We start from the raw sequence: 16,369 nt of genomic DNA on the forward strand, positions 1-16,369 counted from the left end.
GCGCGAGCGGAAGGGGCAGCAGCTGGATACTGAATTCCAAACTTGATTTCTATGTTTACTGGCAAAACCTCCAAACGGCAGGTGGAACGAATCCTATCTTTTTACTGGACGACTAGACAATACAATCATTTACACTGGCGTCAAGGGAAAACGATAACACAAGAGACAAGAAAACAGTGATAACAAACCTCTGCGCCAGCTGCAGGGCCAGCGCGGCCAAGGGCTCGACACACTGGCCTAACTCGGCGGCGTTGGGAGCGCTGGCGTTGCCCAGTAAGTGGCGGGCATAAACACCCTAGATGGAGAGATACCAATGAGAATGAGATTAGACAGCATTTCCTTCATATTATGACAGAATTGATCGTGACTTTGCGTTGTGCTTTAAAATATAAATATAACTTCAATATTGCCCCTTGCACCACTTCCTCTAATCTACAATTATTTTAATGGACATGACTATAATAACAGAATGCTCCAAAAAAATCCTCAAGGACAGCTGGTTGAAATTAAACAGGCGGGTCGACCATTTTGGTGAGAAGTTTACGATTGGGTGAATTCAAGGACTTGTGCTTTGATAAACTCTTAGGAGGGAATTTGCTGAATTGAGGAGAAGCGGCTATAGAAAATGGATGGATGATTTAAACTTAGTTCAAAAGCTCAAAAGCGGGTGTCGTATACAGGGAGGGTGCTAAACTGACTTTTTTCTTGAGCCAAAAAATATCAAGCAAAAGCTTTTTTAAGCGATAAAAATTGTTACTAGGGCAAATTTCAAGTTCTAGTACATGGAAAAATACTTACAAATACAGGTATTTTATTGAAAGTTGTGATTAAAATAAAAACATTAATAACAGCCAATAACAATTTCTGTGCATTGCCAAGTGCCAATTCTCATGTAAATGAAGAAAAACCTACAGGATACACATTTAGCTCAATCTTATCAAATTGCACTTGTGATGCTCAGAAGGACAATTACATTATTATTATTATTATATTATATTATTATTACTGTATATATATATTCCAGCTGTATATATTGCTGTAAAAAGGTCGCATTCTAGCACTTTTTTTTTTTTTTGTTCCGCTGATTCCACTTCAAAAAATGACCAAGAAACAGCTATACCTGAGCGATTCCTGCCATCTTGAAAAAGGACAACGCCAAGTAAAAATTTAAGCACGGCAACGGGGACGAGATCCCCCGTCGGCGTTTGTAAATGGAGATCAGGTCGTCCACGGTGGGAATACCTGCTCAATGACACACATACATGAAGAAAAGAGTCAAATGTGTCTTTTGTTTGATTTCAGTATCAAATTGGAGTTCTTCACACCTTCTATTCCTTTCAAGCTTCCCATAGAGCTCAGTATGTTGATGCCAAAGGGCCAATAGTGGGGCATAAGAAAGTAGGCCACGTCTGCCAGAGGTTGCCCGGTGGTAGACAGCTCCCAGTCCAGCACTGCTAGCACACGAGCCTGAAGGGCCACAGCGCGGATGTTGCCCTTAACGGTCATGTGAGAGAATGCGTCATCGTGCTAAGAAGGTGCGCAGTACCTCAGTTGGATGGAATACCAAGTTGTCCACTCGGAAATCTCCGTGGACAAGCGTGACTTCCTCGTCGTCGGCGGGCAGATTGCTCATCAACCACGTGGAGAGCTCGTTCATGGCGGGGATGTCTCTGTGGGATGCTGCCGTGTACTGCTTGGTCCAGGTGGACACCTTAAAGACAAGAGATACGTAGCATTGTAAACTGACTTTTTTTTTTTATTGCTCATAAGAATCTGGGTTTATGATTGTTTAAATGAATACCTGAAAATAGGAATAGAAAAAAAATAGCAAGCCGTATCACCTGTCTTCTACAGTAGCCTGATCCTTTCCCATAGCCGTCCAACCTCAGGGTCGCTAGGTCCAGTGAATGCAGTTTGGCCAGAACCTCCACTGCTGCAACGTACAGAGCCGCCCTCTCTGCTGGGATCACTCCGGGCAGACGTAGGTCCCGAAATATGCGACCCTGCTCAGTTATGGCGGCCGTTAACTTACAGGTTACCTCATACGCCCGAAAATTCACAAACTCACAACAACGTGCTCCATCAGGTAGAACTCTGTTCCGATGATGTTGATGTCGGTGCAGTGGAAAAGGGGCTGAGGAACCGGGAATCCAGCGGAATGCAAGGCCTTTTGGACACGATATTCCCTGTCCACCTGGGGACCAAATCACAATATGCAAATATTTAACTTTATACCAGCGATTTTTGTTAAGATTTTGCCTTCGTTAAAAAATAACCGTAACAATGTATTCCTTTCATGACAAACAAAAAAATAAATCACTTTTTCATGATTAAATATATATTTATATCATGTAACATGAAAAACAGAAATGCAAGGGAACACGAACCGCGGTGGCGTCATAGGCGCCTCTTGTTTGAAGCGATTATAGATAAAAAAATTTAGGACATGCATTAAACGTATCAACAATAAATATATTACAATACGCGAATTATTTACCGTACGTTTTTACCATAATGTAAATAAAACGTAGGCGCAGTGTTTTGACATTTGAAAAGAAATGACTCCCCCTGCTGTACATTTGTAGGTACTACAATCAACAGGATTTAAGGCAAATTTATCTTGTTTTTTTTCTTCAGTTGTTGGTTTTGTTTATGATGTTACCTTGTGAGCGCCGGGTAACAACGCACCAGGTGGCTTCTTCCTGAGAACATAACTTTTGGAAGGTGTCTGGATCAGGAAAGTGGGATTGGACTGGCCCGCACTGGAAAAATGATTAGCATGTTAGCTCAATAAAGTTGCTCACTTTTGACAGGAACCTAAACTCACCTGTACTGTCTAACGGCGAACGTGTCGTCGTTTGATACGAACGACTCTGCGGAAAGATACTTTTTAAGTCTGTCTTCGTCAAATTGATGCTGCGGTCGCACCGTAGTTGTCGATTCGTCCATATTGTTTTCTTGAAATGATAACACGGTAGATTAATTATTTCCAATTCCAGTTGTTGCGACTCACAACTCACCGACTAGGTCGGACTATTACGGCGATGCACATTCGACACAAACATCATTTAAAACTAAACAAAAATAACATTTTTACCGTTCATATTCACAGTAATATTTTTATACTAATGGGGGTTCACTTGAAGCAAAATACTGTACATAAATACGCTGAGCGTAGTGTGGCAAATTCCTCGGAACATTTATTTGGCTACTCAGATTTCAGCACGAATTGTATATGCTGCGACACACATCCACACAGCTGATTGGACTTGTGAAGACGTGTACTTTTCTGTGTGGATTATTACTGTTTGGGCACTTTGTTGTTACGTGTATTCATTTTTTTCCCCAAATTGTTGATTTCATTTTTTTCAAGCCATCATGGCAACGGTGGAGGAACTGAAACTTCGCGTGAGGGAATTGGAAAACGAACTGATCAAGTGTAAGCAAAAGCAATGCGCCGCCGACCAGTTACACCGACCCAAAATTGAAAAGATGAGCGCAGAAGTTGTCGATTCCAACCCTTACAGGTATGTTTATATTTATTATTAAAATGAGTTTTGGGGATGCCGCGCCCTTTGGGAGAATGGTGACTCATTCAAGCTTTTTCTCCCCCTCCTCCCCGGTCCTTGCAGCCGGCTAATGGCTCTGAAGAGAATGGGCATCGTGGATAATTACGAGGTAGCAGCGTTCCCTCTTTGACACATTTTTAGAATTGCGTGTTTTAATATTATTTCATATGTTTGACAGAGCATCCGCACGTTCACGGTAGCCGTGGTAGGTGTCGGAGGAGTGGGCAGCGTCACAGCCGAAATGCTTACGCGATGTGGCATCGGTAAGGTAATAACAAAAAGCTCTTATTATGGGTTGGGATAGTAATTTTTTTTAAAAAACGTAATCAATGCTATATTCATTTTTTTTCTTTTAAATTGCATCCCACTACTTCGTTTTTGACTGTTGTTGCCTAAAGTTTACCGTTAACGTCTTCCCAGCTGCTACTGTTCGACTACGACAAGGTGGAGCTGGCCAACATGAACAGACTCTTCTTCCAACCTCACCAGGCCGGCCTTAGCAAGGTGGAGGCCGCGGAACACACGCTCAGGTACAACTCGTTTTTGGAATATTCTAGACGAAATTACTTACGTTTTATTTTACCAACCTGTTCTTGAATGCACCCTAATCCAGAAACATCAATCCGGATGTGTCGTTTGAGACGCACAACTACAACATCACCACCTTGGACAATTTCAACCACTTCATGGAGCGTCTCAGGTGACTTGCTTGCGCTCTATCCTCCACGCTTAGTGGACACATCTTCATTTCTTTATCTTATCAGTCATGGAGGCCTGGAGGATGGCAAGCCCGTGGATTTAGTCCTGAGCTGCGTGGACAACTTCGAGGCCCGCATGGCCATCAATACAGTAAGATTGACAAGCAAAAATCACTTTTTTTTTTTTTAAGCTTCTGTGTATCATTATTACTGTTTTCCTCCTTGTGAAGGCTTGTAATGAGCTGGGACAGACCTGGATAGAGTCTGGAGTCAGCGAGAACGCCGTGTCTGGACACATACAGCTCATCAACCCGGGAGAGACGGCATGCTTCGCTGTAAATAACACGCGCACTTTTTCCAAGAACCTTACTCCTGTACAGCTACCATACTTTTTGCACCTCTGTTTTTGACGTGTTCTTCCGCAGTGCGCCCCACCTCTTGTGGTGGCGGCAAACATCGACGAGAAGACCCTCAAGAGGGAGGGCGTGTGCGCTGCCAGCTTGCCCACGACCATGGGCGTCGTCGCTGGCATCCTGGTCCAAAATGTCCTCAAGTAAATTCCATATATGTACAAATGCATCAAAAAATTGTGAATCGCTCTGTTACTGTCACTCGCACCCCAATAACAGTAAAAGTACAAAGTACTAATTTGCAATAAATACTGAATAAAGTCACATGTTAGGGCGGTTACATTTTATTTTTAAAAAAAAAATGGTTTCTATGAGAGACTAAAGTATTAGACAAAATCTCATATATATAGACATATATTTGGTAATTTTGCTAAATAGGTGTTTTACAAAAAAAATGTTCATTTTAAAACATCAAGGTAACGTCAAACTATTTACAGTCTTCAAAGTATTTTTTATTATGAAGCTTAGAATAAAAAAATGTGATCATGGAAAATTTTGCGATTCACTAATAAGTTAAAAAATATAATGGCTTGACAGTATTAGTTATGTAATAAGAATTTAAGTTATATACTTTGAGTCAATATTTGTTGGAAATTATAACTGAAACCTGTAGAAGTTTAAAAAAATATATAATTGGAGACGCTTTTCATATTAAATGACCAATATTTATCTTTTGTCCTAATGTATTCAAATATTTTGGTTTTCTAATTGGGGGGGACTTTTTTACTTTGAAGATTTTGGGTAACTATTTAAAATGAAAATTACTTCTTTTTTTTTTTTTAATGGAGACAGTATTTGCATTGTTGCGGTACAATATAATTGAATAATTCTGATATTCTTAACGCAAAGATATTTTTGCTCTTTTTTTTCCCCATTCTGTCTTCATTAAATTACATTATTGCATTTCCTAGTTAGGGAAGGGGTATTTGAAAATGTTCTAAATCATTTTGCCGGTTGAATACGATTTTCTGCATTGCAGGTATTTGTTGAAGTTTGGGCGCGTGAGTTATTACCTAGGCTACAACGCCATGCAGGATTTCTTCCCCAGCATGGCCATGAAGCCCAACCCGCAGTGCAACGACCGCCACTGCAGGAGACAACAGGAAATCTACAAGGTGAAAACAAACTCACTTTGCGCTGCTTTTTTTGCATCTGTAAATGACATCAAATGACACAAACACATGCTAAACTTTAAGCTAACCTTATGCTAACGCCTACAGAAGCAAGAGGCGGAGCGACCCAAGACTGAGGAGGTCCAAGAAGAGGACGAGGTGCTACACGAGGACAACGAATGGGGAATCGAACTGGTCTCTGAGGAGGCCAACGAGGAGACGCAAGCCACGGCCGCCGCCGTCGCCGACCTCCCCGAAGGCATCACCGTGGCGTACACCATCCCAGCGGCGGTCGGTTCCCGCCCAACGATTACTAATGCCGATCGAATGTTGTCAATTAATGATATTTTTTGCTTTGCGGCAGGGTAAGGGCGACGGGGAGATGGTGGAAGAGACTGAGCAGAGCCTGGAGGACCTGATGGCTAAGATGAGAGAGTTGTAGGCCGCGCGGCAGGCAAATTAAAGGAAAATACCAGAATTATCATGGCATACATTGATTATTAATAAAGATGATTTAAATGTGCATGAAATAAGGTTGCAATGCTATTAGAAAAGTTAACATCTCAATAAAGTATTTATTAGCAGGAATACACGTGGATATTGAATGTCATTTCATCCCCCCCAACACATAAATATAAAAATAAAATCACAAAGTATAAATGCACTGCATTTGGCTAAACAATTTTGTTACATACGGCCACTTTATGAAAGCGCCTGCCGTCTGGCATCAAGTGCCTCACCGCCAACTTTTTCAACTTCAAAGAGCTCTTTGGTGTTTGAGCAACAATAAAAAAAGGTCAACTCAATTGCATTTTTTACGAACTAAGTTTAGCAGGTGAATAACGATAATGGTCAATGATATTTTAATGTAAAAATATTATTTGTGTTAAAAGATCTTCCATATACCGATATGTTAACTATGACAGAAATGACTATTTGGCAGTCCCATCTTTCACCCCTCCCAACACATTTAAACACTTGTTAACACTGTTGTTTCATAGAATACTATTTAAAGAGGTCATTACAAATTCCACTCTTAATTCCTACTTATATTAGGCTTAACGTGCAAATCTAATTTCCCATTTGGTTGTGTACCTGTGATCGGTGGTCACCTGGGGCCTTGAGGGAGGAGGGTGGGCCCCCTCAGGCTGAATGTGTCGGCGCTGGATGAGTGGCGCGACGGCGCGTTACCGCACGCCAACGACGGCTCCGCCTCCTTGATCTCCATGGCGCGCTTGTACAGCTCGGCTGCAGTCTCGAAGTCTCCTTCCTCGTAGCTGCAAAATGGCGGACGTTCAGCGATGTACGCTTCATTTTTTTATTGTTTGCAATGCGGCTCTTCTGGCCCTGATGTAAGTGGACCGCTCTTAAGTTATGTTCAGAACAGCTTGTGGGGGTGATTGCGTGTTTTTAAGGTGGCGTACCTCAAAACCGCCAGGTTCTTGAGCGTCTCGCCAACGCGAGGATGCGAGCGCCCCAGGCTGTCTTCGTACACTTTCAGCGCACGTTCGTAGAGGGGCAAGGCTTCACCATGCTTCTTCTAAAAAAAACGTACACCGCGTCACGTAACAATGGCAAAAAACGAATTTAATAATAAAGTATAAATTGGTGGTAAAGATCACCAGTTGACAGTAGATGACTGCCAGGTTGACCAGTGCCGTGGCCACGCTGGGATGTTTTGGCCCAAAACTTTTTTCCCGGATGTCCAGAGAAAGCTCATAGAGGGGCACCGCCTTCTCCAGCTTCCCCTGCATATATATTATACATTTATTAAGAAACAATAAACACTACCTAATGGCATGCCATCAAATGTCTTCCTGCTATTTTAAGTGACCGCTGTCTATTGCGTGACATTGTTTACAAGCGAGGGTTGATAGTTAAATTGATACCACTGCCTTTGGCTATCACCTATTTTAAATGGGGATGAGAGTTGTGTTGTTTTTTTATTTGAGATGAGGCATTAAATTGCTAAAAGCTGTGGTAAAAAAGTAAGGCGGGGCATTGAGGCCGGTGTTTTAAGTGTCAAATGATTGAGGGAGGGTGTCTTAACTGCCGTGGCAACTCTTTTGGACTCAATGGATTCTTCTACTCACCCTGCGCTTGTAGAGCATGGCCAGGTGTTTAAGCGTATAGGCGAGCGAGGGGTGGTCCGGGGAGAGGGCCCTCTTGCGGATGTCAAGCGCCCTCTCGTACATATCCTCGGCTGCCTCGTAGTCACGCCGCTCCGTGTGCAGCGCCGCCAAATTGTTGAGGGACTGCGCGCAGTCGGGGTGGTCCGGGCCCAGGACGCGCTGCCGCATCTCCAGAGAGCGAGTCAGGAACACCTTGGCCGCGCTGGGGAGAACGCGCGAGGCAAGCGTGCTGCGGTGGAAGGTTCTCGAAAAATCTGCGAAAAAGTTAGCTGGTGACCTACTCCAGGTTGTTCTGGAGGTAGTAGAGCACGCCCAGTTCATTGAGGGTCCGGGCGCAATCGGCAGAATCGGTCCCGAGGGTGAGCTCTTCGAGTTGGAGGGCCCGGCGACGTAACAGAGTGAAACCGTACTGAAATGAATAAAGCATCGGGAGATGAGGTGACAGTGTTAATCCAAGCTTAAGTATATTCATAGAGGTAAACAATGGCAGAGGGGAAGCACTAAAAACAAATAACAAAGCTAGATTTGACACTTTTTTTGCAATAATATTTGAACTATTCAATTTTGAGCATTTTTGTATATATTGACTTTTACCTTATAACTATTATGGAGGTCCTTAAATAAAACAGTGATGGTAGTAGCATCTCTAATTCCTACTCACCATATGGCCTTTTTGGCGAGCCGTTTTCTGCCTTATCTTCATGGACCTCTTCCTGAGTTTTTCTGCCTGTTCATACCTGATGATGCCAATGACAAAAGTAAATCGCTCAGCTGGAAGAATGAGGCACGCGATATTATAAAGTAGCGCTCGACAACGGGATCGCCGTACTTGTTTTGTTTCTGGTAGAGCACGGCGAGCGACTCCAGCTCTCGCGCCACGCTGCCGTGCTCGGCCCCGTAGGCGTTCTCGCTGATCTCCAGCGCCTGCTTGTACAGCTGCTCGGCGTTGCCGTATTTCTTCCACTGGACGTAAACGGCGGCCAGCTGGTGCAGGGAGCGTGCCACGCTGGGATGGTCGGGGTCCAGGGCGGTCTCCCGGATCTCAAGCGACCGCTGGAGAGGAGCCACGGCCTGGTGCGGAACAGACGGAGAATTTAGTCTTTTCTTTCGGGTTGAACCTAAAACATAGAATAACCGTGTAACTGTTCCGACCTGACTGGGAAGGCCCAGATCTTTGAGGAAACGGCCCAAAGTCTCGTACAAGTTGGCCAACTTGGTCATGCTGTCCTCACTGTCGCAGTTTTTCTCATAGTGCTTCAGTGAGTCAAAATACTCGGTGGCCATGGAGCTTTTGTCCTTGCCGACATACTGCCAGTAAGCCAGCAGCTCGGAGAAATGACCCCTGGGGGTAAAAACCATGAATAGCAGCAAATATGGGCTGGGGGTACTTATTGTGGTGGCTCTCAAAACACAACTTCAAAAAGTGCTATTTTTTTTCTCAAAAAGATATTTATGCTCATATGCTAGTCAAATAAACTAATTTTCTGAATAACTTTATAGGTAACAAGCTATAACATTCAAATGCATATTGAAAATATGTCACAATACTTTCACCTTTTAAGAAAATACGGGTAGCTCGGCGTGAGGGTCAGTGAATATACAAACCTCTTGTACAGGTTCTGGGAAACAAACAGGTTCAAAAGGCTCAGTTGCAGTTTGGCCCGGTCTTCCTGCTGTTGGAGCAACCAGGGCAGCTCGTCGGCGACACGCCATGTCACGCAATCGTGACTATGATGAACGCACAGCCAATGAATGTATCGAGTCAAAGAAAAGGAGAGAAAAGCGATTTGTGCAAGGGCAAAGATGGCCGCTCGGCTGTACCTGAGTTGATGACTGAAGTAGTGAATTAGTTTCTCTCTGTATACAGCGCAGCTGCGTCCACCGCTCAGGAACTCCAATCTAACCGCTTCCCAAGCCTGGTAACGAAAAAAAACAAAAAAAAAAACAAGTATATTTGTGTCAAGTAACTATCTTAAAGTAATTGATGTCAACTGAGCTTTTTAATTCGGGAATTTTTTAAGTTGTCGTTCTGGATGAAAAAAAAAAAAAAGGGCTTTAAACGTTGAAGCTACATCTGTATTGTTATCTCTAAGGGTAGTTTATACAGAAACTCCATAAGAGAGATTATTGGTTTAAATTCTGGCTCGTATGCCAGGAATTGGCATCACTTATGACAATGTGCATCCATATAAAACTTAGGTAAAAAAAAAAAAATAATAATAATAATACTAACACAATTTTACAAGAAGTTGCTTATTGTTCCAATCAATTTGTTTTTTATTTTGAAAAGAAAGATGTACTTTTACTACGCAGCATTAAAATGAATTAAAATAGATTTGCTGATACCTGCAGGAACAATTTTATAATTGGACGAATCCCTTGAAATGCCTTTGTGTTCCCCGATTTGAAAATCACTGCTCTATATGTATGTTTACAATCAAATGACAAATTGTGGCCATTGAAAAATACTTAATTTCTTAGGTTCAAAACAACTTTTGTGGCATGCTTGTAGCCGGTACCTATTTGTTTTGTATGATTGCCTATGTGTACCTAAACAAGTGTCCAAAGGAACTCATTGTACCTGCAAGTGCTGGAATTTGATGAGGCCGCAATGGATGGTGACCACGCAGAGTCCACTCAGACGAAAGAGCATTGACGCCAAGGGAGGAAATTCCAACTCCGGGAAAAGATCTAAAACCTCCGACTCGCTCACTCCGTTGTGGCTGGAATACACGAGGCAGAGTATCTACACGCAAGACGAAAAAAGCGTTAACATAATCCATCCATAATCCATCCTATCTTTCCATTGTGAAAACTTGCAACCTCTCTCATAATGTGTCGCTCTCTGTCCGAGCTGAGGGATTCCAGCGTCATTTTCAGCGCCAGGCGGTAGAGCGACAAAGTGTCCTGACACTGCAAGCACTGCTCGAGGATCTTCTCCAACGACCAGCCACTACACATTCAAAAAAATTTGATTACATCCAGAGTTTTCTCTTAATTCTGAATTAAAAAAAAAAAATCAGGACAACCTGGTGTTCATCCTGGCGAGAAGTGTGACGTATAACGCGTTGCAAGTCGACGCAGAGCGACAATGTTTTTCAAGTTTCTTCTCCTGAGGACGCAAACTGGTGTTGCTCCCACATTACCAAGACGGACGCACGCGACAGTGAGTTACTACTACCTGATCTTTTGTGAGTTGGACGTCCATGCGTAGGCACTCTGCGTTCACCACACTCCTGACCTCCTTGGGACTCAGCGGGTCCAAGTGGAGAGTGGGCCACAACCTAGAGAAAAAGCATCATCAAACATTCCATTTCATCCAAAAAAGGCAGAGTTTCCCTGAAAGGGTATTTAGCAATGATTTTCATTGGCCAAAAATTCTATATTCTTTGTTACACTACCCACAAAAAAATCTAACATTTTAATCTCTCTCTTTTTTAAAAAAAAACCCTATTAAATGTATTTTAAAATCTATTATTTGTTGATTTTATTCAGCATTTTCTAGTTTTTGGGGACACACTTGTGACAGATAGGTGCCACCAAATTATATTTTCTTGGCATCAGTTAAATGACGATTTTAAAGGTTATTTGCAGTGCGTGACTTTGAGGTCATGAGTGGCCTTTAAAAAAGCAGTATTGTAAAGTTTGAAATATCTGATGTTTGATCTTGGTTAATATTAAAAAGTCATTGATTGGCAATCCCTATTGTGTGTTTTCTTCTCTTTTTGTTCCCTCAGAGGATGACCCTAAGAAATGGTAGGTCTTTAAGAAAAAAAAGCCAGTCTAGAGGATTTTTAACGCTGCATAATGTCGCTGTCCCCTTTAGGCAAGTGGCTGCACACGTTGTCTCACAAATAAGGTTTAAGCAGCGGTTTTAAGCTTCCTTTAATACAACCACAAAACAAAAATACAAAGCACTGACCTCCATGCTTGAGGGCACGTCTCAACATTGACAGACACGACCACCCTGACGTTGACAGGCAGCGGGTCGATCAGCCACTTCATATGTCTTTCAGCTTGCTGGGGAGAAAAGAAAAAGCTAATGTAATCATTGACGTGAAATTACGCTACCAAAGCTGAAATTACCTGTATTTGATCAATAGAGTCTATGATGATGATGATGTTGCCCTGGTGGCGCGCCGAGAGCCTCTCGAGCCAGCGCGGAAACTCCTCCAAGATCTTGCTGGGCTCCATGGACAAGCCCGAAATGGACCAGAAATGCTGCAACAGCTACGGCAAGTCATTTGGACAACAAGTTGTGAGCAGGAAGTGCAATCAAACGAGCGGGAAGGGATGGCTTACTTTAACGGTGAGGCGCTTGATGATGAGTACCGGCTCGGAGCTGGAGGAAAAAGGTCGCCCGACAAAATGGGAGAGGAACAAGGTGTTGGGGGACTGTTTCTGCTGCAGCTCGATCCTACAGAGGACAACAAATGGTTATTTTGCGTTTGCACACTTTATACTTCCAAACTTTGGAACCGAGAGTCATCTTGAGAAAAAGGATCTTTTTTTTTTTTTTTTTTTTACCATTTGGCAAGAAGAAGGGACTTCCCTGAGCCCGGACCGCCTGAAACCAGCAGCGGCGGCGTCGGAGGAGGTGCGGCGATCATGTCGTTGAGCCGATCCACATACTAAGAAGGAAACCACTTGAAGCTTCTGAAAGCGGTCGAGAAGAACTAAAGAAGGAATGGAAGCTCACCTTTTGGAAGCCCATCTGGGAGCTGGTGCTGTTGCACGCTTGCTGGTAGGCCTCCATCTGCTCCTGCTCGTCGTGAAGGTCCCACAGGACGTCGCCTGAGTCTTCCTCGCGGCCCTCCTCAATCCCAGAATCCTTTGGATCCAAGTCTGTTCCTTCGTAACCGAGCAATTCCTACGCCAGAAAAATAAGCGCGCTATTGAAACTACTGAGGAATACTGCAAGAATGCACGAACGGAAGTACCTGTTTGACGATTTTCTCCAGCTGAGCAGAAATGAGGCTGGCTCCTTCTTCGGCAGAACCGCTATGATCCAAGACCTGGTCACATGTCCATTACATGTTAGATTTTTATTTTAAATGTATACAAACACAAACGAGCTGTCCAAAAAGTAGCCCCTAAAAATTAGATAAATTGTAACAGTTCTGCATGGTGCACCTTGATTTTAGCAGCCTTGTCCGCAGCGTTGACCCGTTCCAGAAGCTTCCTAGTGGACCCGGACAAAAGCCCATCTCCTTCCGTTCGGAGATAGAGCACTAGTGGATGTCCTTCTGGATTCTTCACAAAAGCCTCCTCGCAATCCTCCAGCATAGAACTGTGACATCACAACAGAATTATGTTGGCTGTGAAATAAAATGAAGGCGTCAGTTCAACTGGGATGATACGCGTCACCTGTTGACGGTAGATTTGAGAAGAAGCACGCAAACGGAGCTCCTTTCGATCTCCTGTTTGCGCACCGACGAGAACGAAGCGGGGTTGTTTTCGTGGAAGCAGACGTTAAGGTAGAAATGTCCTAGGCCCTCGCACAGCCGTCTCAGGGCCAAAGAGTGTTTCTGTATGTAAACACAAGCAATATTGTACAATTTTATTTTTTTTCAGTTAGCTTTATTGATATGCATGATGGTTTATGACTTAAAATGACTAAGTTCAAACGGTAGCTGAGCATTTTTAAAACTTCGAACTGGTAATGTATGTTGTACTGCTGTACCTGTACCGTACCACGAATTTTAGGTAACAAAAAAAAAAAAAAAAAAAAGGATACCATAGCTCATAAATATAGCAAAAATGATTTGAAGTGAGTTAGCTATGAACTGACATTTCGATGCCTTTTACAGATTTTTTTGCCATGGGACCAACTTCAGTGCCGCTTTTGGGGTACTTAATGTAAAGGACAGGCAAAATGTTTTATGTTATATTTTTTTTTTACTTTTGATGGCAAGGTATGGCTGTGTTTTTCTAGTACTAATATACCCTGAAACTCTAATACAGGATATACAATGAGCACCTTGAGATTGGATTGCCTTGATTTGAATTTCTTTGTGTGCTTACAGAACTATATTCCCTGAATTTTATGTACGGCACTATTTAATTTGTCAAAAGCGAAAATAAATGTAATCTCTACCGTGAAGATTTTGGTTACTGCGGGTATTTGGGAATGTAACACCAGCAATAAAAGAGTGAACTCTTTACCCACAGAAATATTCTATTAAGAGTCAATGACACCTATGAAAATAAGTATTCCAATTTTCTCCATTTGAGATTGACGGCGTTCAGCTCATTCAGTTTGCATGCAAAAAAATCTGATTTACAAAAAATACTACACACGTTAAGGTTCATAACTTCCCATATATAAGGCACATTCATTTTTAACTACACAACACAGATTTACAAGGTCCCCATGACAAAATTTGATTTCAAACACATAGAGAGGCCAATAAATTCTAAGCTGTTACCGATCAAAAATGCAGTTATGAAATAAAAGAAATTCCAGGTCAGAAAACATTATCCGCATCATAAAGCTGAAAGATAAAAGACCAAGTTGGGTAAATCTGTCATCACGGATCCCATTGAGGCCATATCAGCTTGGTCGGACACGCACCTTGGTAAAGATCTCCATTTCGGCTTTGGTGTCCGGCGTGCAGATGAAGTAACAGCGCACCGTGTTGCTCCACAAGGCTTGAGGCACGTGAGGTGACACCTGCAGCAGACTTGCCACCGCAGCATCCCAGTCGTCTAATAGCCAAATGACCGATTCTCATTAGGGCAAACGGACTTAAAAGTCCCAAAAAGTCTAACGTTCTGCTTGCTTACTTACCTCTGCTCACATTTGCAAAGGGGCCCTCGACGTCAATGAGGCTATGCGCAAACTCCGGACCGCGGAAGGTGTGCTGCAGCTGCATCATGCTTCCCATCGAGGGCTCACTTCCCAGCACGCCCCCAGTCCAGTACTCACACTGAGTGCCCGCGGCTGGAGACACAAACCGTAATTGACAACACAATGGCGGCGCTTGCGCTTGTTCGATGTTCTGTACTCAAAAACGAGTTGTGCTTTACCGGTCACAGTGGTTTGGTTGTCGTCCGAATCGGAATCGCTGGGATAGAAAACCTGGATGCCCTGAGCTTGCAGTTGCTGCAGTTTTGATTCCAGATCCCGCTTGGCACGAAGTAGATCCTGGATTTCCTTTTCCTTTGTTTCACGAAAGATCTGGAGGCCATGGCATCAAAAAACATAAGCTGGATGGAAAATATATTCATGAGTGGGACGTACCTTAAATTGTCTTTTCACTTTATCCCGGTCGTGCTCAAAGGTGGAAGCCCTCTCCATGGCTTGGTACTTTGCCTCCAGGGCGTTCTCCTTCTCTCTCAGGATCTTCTGGTATGTCTTCTGCAAAGCCTGGGGTTACATTGAGGACACTTTAGTGCCAAAGCTACTTCTTTATGTGACTTTTATGGTTCTCCTCATGATCGAGGAGTTTACCAAATCATATGAAACTGACACCTGACTTTATGGAGTTTAAATGTAGATGTTATTGTTCCCTTAAGTATAGTAGTTATACTTTCAACGAGAGTAATTTCTCTGTCCAAATTGTTTCTCCAATCTCTGCATGCCACTGTCTTTATAATGTACCTGTAACTCCGCCCTCAGCCTTTTATTCTCCTCGTCCAGCTTGGCCTCCTTCTTCTGCATGGACGTGATCTCGTTGTTCTTGCTCACACGGAAGATCTCGTACTCCTTTCGAAGGCGTTCGTACTCCGCGGCGTACTCGAGGTCAACGGAACCCGTCGACTTGAAGCTGGCCCCAATCACGCGAGGTCCTCGGCGAAAAGAGCTGCGCAGAAGCCGGGCTTTGGGCTTCACCTCCACGGGGATCTCGCACGCCTCGCCGCCTTCCACCCCGTAGCCATCTTCGATCACCTCCCCGGGGGTGACCAAGGAGGAGGCCGTGCCCATGGTGGATAACGGGGCCTGCTAGCCTTTGAGGAAGTATAGTGCGAAATTGTAGCCGTAAAAACTATCATTAAAATAGGCCTCGTCCCAAAAAGGGTTCGCAAAAAGAAACCAGCGGTATGTCACATGCTAATTACCGCTGAACATAAGAGTTGATTTAGCTAGCGTTAGCATCACGAGGGAGGCTCGCGAAAAAAAGTAACGACACGAGGAAAAAAACTCATTAAAGGATTACATGGAGTTCGTTTTAACTATGCCGCATTGTAGGAAACGTTGTCACGCTCAAAATGTTGGGAAAAAATGAACTTTGGGCAGACGCAAGCAGGATTCCTTCGCAGCTTCTTCCTGGCTGCCTTGGTAACAAGCGGTGCCTACGGAGACTCGCAAGGGACAAACGTGCTAAAAGTCGAAGTAACAAAAACAACAGAAAAAGAAATGGGGTTTTAAATATTCAACACCTTCAGGTGGTTTATAACATCTACATCTAAAAAAGAAATTTAAAATGTTTTATTACTGATGAGTGC

The 16,369-nt window shown here is 43.3% G+C and overlaps 3 protein-coding genes across 6 annotated transcripts in view; 1 reads left to right on the forward strand and 2 right to left on the reverse strand.

Moving 5' to 3' along the window:
* The window catches only part of acad11 (acyl-CoA dehydrogenase family, member 11), a 21,726-nt gene extending 18,356 nt beyond the window's left edge, over positions 1–3,370 (reverse strand). For all 4 annotated transcript variants that reach the window (XM_088401484.1, XM_088401486.1, XM_088401485.1 and 1 more), the window contains exons 1-8: positions 2,828–3,370; positions 2,663–2,762; positions 2,069–2,194; positions 1,842–2,003; positions 1,547–1,711; positions 1,326–1,467; positions 1,121–1,242; positions 189–295 (exon numbers count right to left, since the gene is read on the reverse strand). In XM_088401484.1, the coding sequence (XP_088257610.1) occupies positions 189–295; positions 1,121–1,242; positions 1,326–1,467; positions 1,547–1,711; positions 1,842–2,003; positions 2,069–2,194; positions 2,663–2,762; positions 2,828–2,949 (1,046 nt within the window). In that variant the 5' untranslated portion in view covers positions 2,950–3,370. The remainder of the gene's footprint in view (positions 1–188; positions 296–1,120; positions 1,243–1,325; positions 1,468–1,546; positions 1,712–1,841; positions 2,004–2,068; positions 2,195–2,662; positions 2,763–2,827) is intronic.
* On the forward strand, positions 3,228–6,377 carry uba5 (ubiquitin-like modifier activating enzyme 5). Its single transcript, XM_088401487.1, has 11 exons — positions 3,228–3,527; positions 3,633–3,678; positions 3,748–3,837; positions 3,990–4,099; positions 4,183–4,269; positions 4,334–4,418; positions 4,498–4,602; positions 4,693–4,820; positions 5,657–5,792; positions 5,898–6,080; positions 6,154–6,377. The coding sequence occupies exons 1-11, from the start codon at positions 3,379–3,381 to the stop codon at positions 6,229–6,231; spliced, it is 1,197 nt and encodes a 398-aa protein (XP_088257613.1). The 5' UTR covers positions 3,228–3,378; the 3' UTR covers positions 6,232–6,377.
* nphp3 (nephronophthisis 3) lies at positions 6,345–16,211 on the reverse strand. Its single transcript, XM_088401481.1, has 27 exons — positions 15,525–16,211; positions 15,165–15,290; positions 14,951–15,101; positions 14,712–14,864; positions 14,496–14,629; positions 13,289–13,449; positions 13,055–13,211; positions 12,862–12,936; positions 12,621–12,791; positions 12,449–12,552; positions 12,224–12,338; positions 12,008–12,151; positions 11,844–11,941; positions 11,103–11,205; positions 10,951–11,033; positions 10,745–10,874; positions 10,503–10,667; positions 9,743–9,837; positions 9,527–9,649; positions 9,074–9,263; positions 8,751–8,992; positions 8,583–8,658; positions 8,203–8,330; positions 7,883–8,123; positions 7,412–7,537; positions 7,214–7,329; positions 6,345–7,066 (listed from the first exon to the last, which is right to left on the reverse strand). The coding sequence occupies exons 1-27, from the start codon at positions 15,846–15,848 to the stop codon at positions 6,898–6,900; spliced, it is 3,900 nt and encodes a 1,299-aa protein (XP_088257607.1). The 5' UTR covers positions 15,849–16,211; the 3' UTR covers positions 6,345–6,897.
* Between the last annotated feature and the right edge of the window lie 158 nt (positions 16,212–16,369).

Source organism: Hippichthys cyanospilos, chromosome 19 (genome assembly GCF_059441005.1).
Source record: "Hippichthys cyanospilos isolate Australia breed blue-spotted pipefish chromosome 19, RoL_Hcya_1.0, whole genome shotgun sequence".
In the NCBI taxonomy this organism is placed as follows: domain Eukaryota; kingdom Metazoa; phylum Chordata; class Actinopteri; order Syngnathiformes; family Syngnathidae; genus Hippichthys; species Hippichthys cyanospilos.

Bases quoted from the DNA above. Each gene is read 5' to 3' on its own strand.
- nphp3 (XM_088401481.1), bottom strand. From the start codon at position 15,848: ATGGGCACGGCCTCCTCCTTGGTCACCCCCGGGGAGGTGATCGAAGAT. The intron at 14,630-14,711 runs GTAAGTAAGCAA...TTTGGCTATTAG, and splicing joins CTTTGCAAATGTGAGCAGAG to ACGACTGGGATGCTGCGGTG. The intron at 7,330-7,411 runs GTGATCTTTACC...CGTTTTTTTTAG, and splicing joins CAGTCATCTACTGTCAACTG to AAGAAGCATGGTGAAGCCTT.
- uba5 (XM_088401487.1), top strand. From the start codon at position 3,379: ATGGCAACGGTGGAGGAACTGAAACTTCGCGTGAGGGAATTGGAAAAC. The intron at 4,419-4,497 runs GTAAGATTGACA...CTCCTTGTGAAG, and splicing joins CCCGCATGGCCATCAATACA to GCTTGTAATGAGCTGGGACA. The intron at 4,821-5,656 runs GTAAATTCCATA...TCTGCATTGCAG, and splicing joins CTGGTCCAAAATGTCCTCAA to GTATTTGTTGAAGTTTGGGC.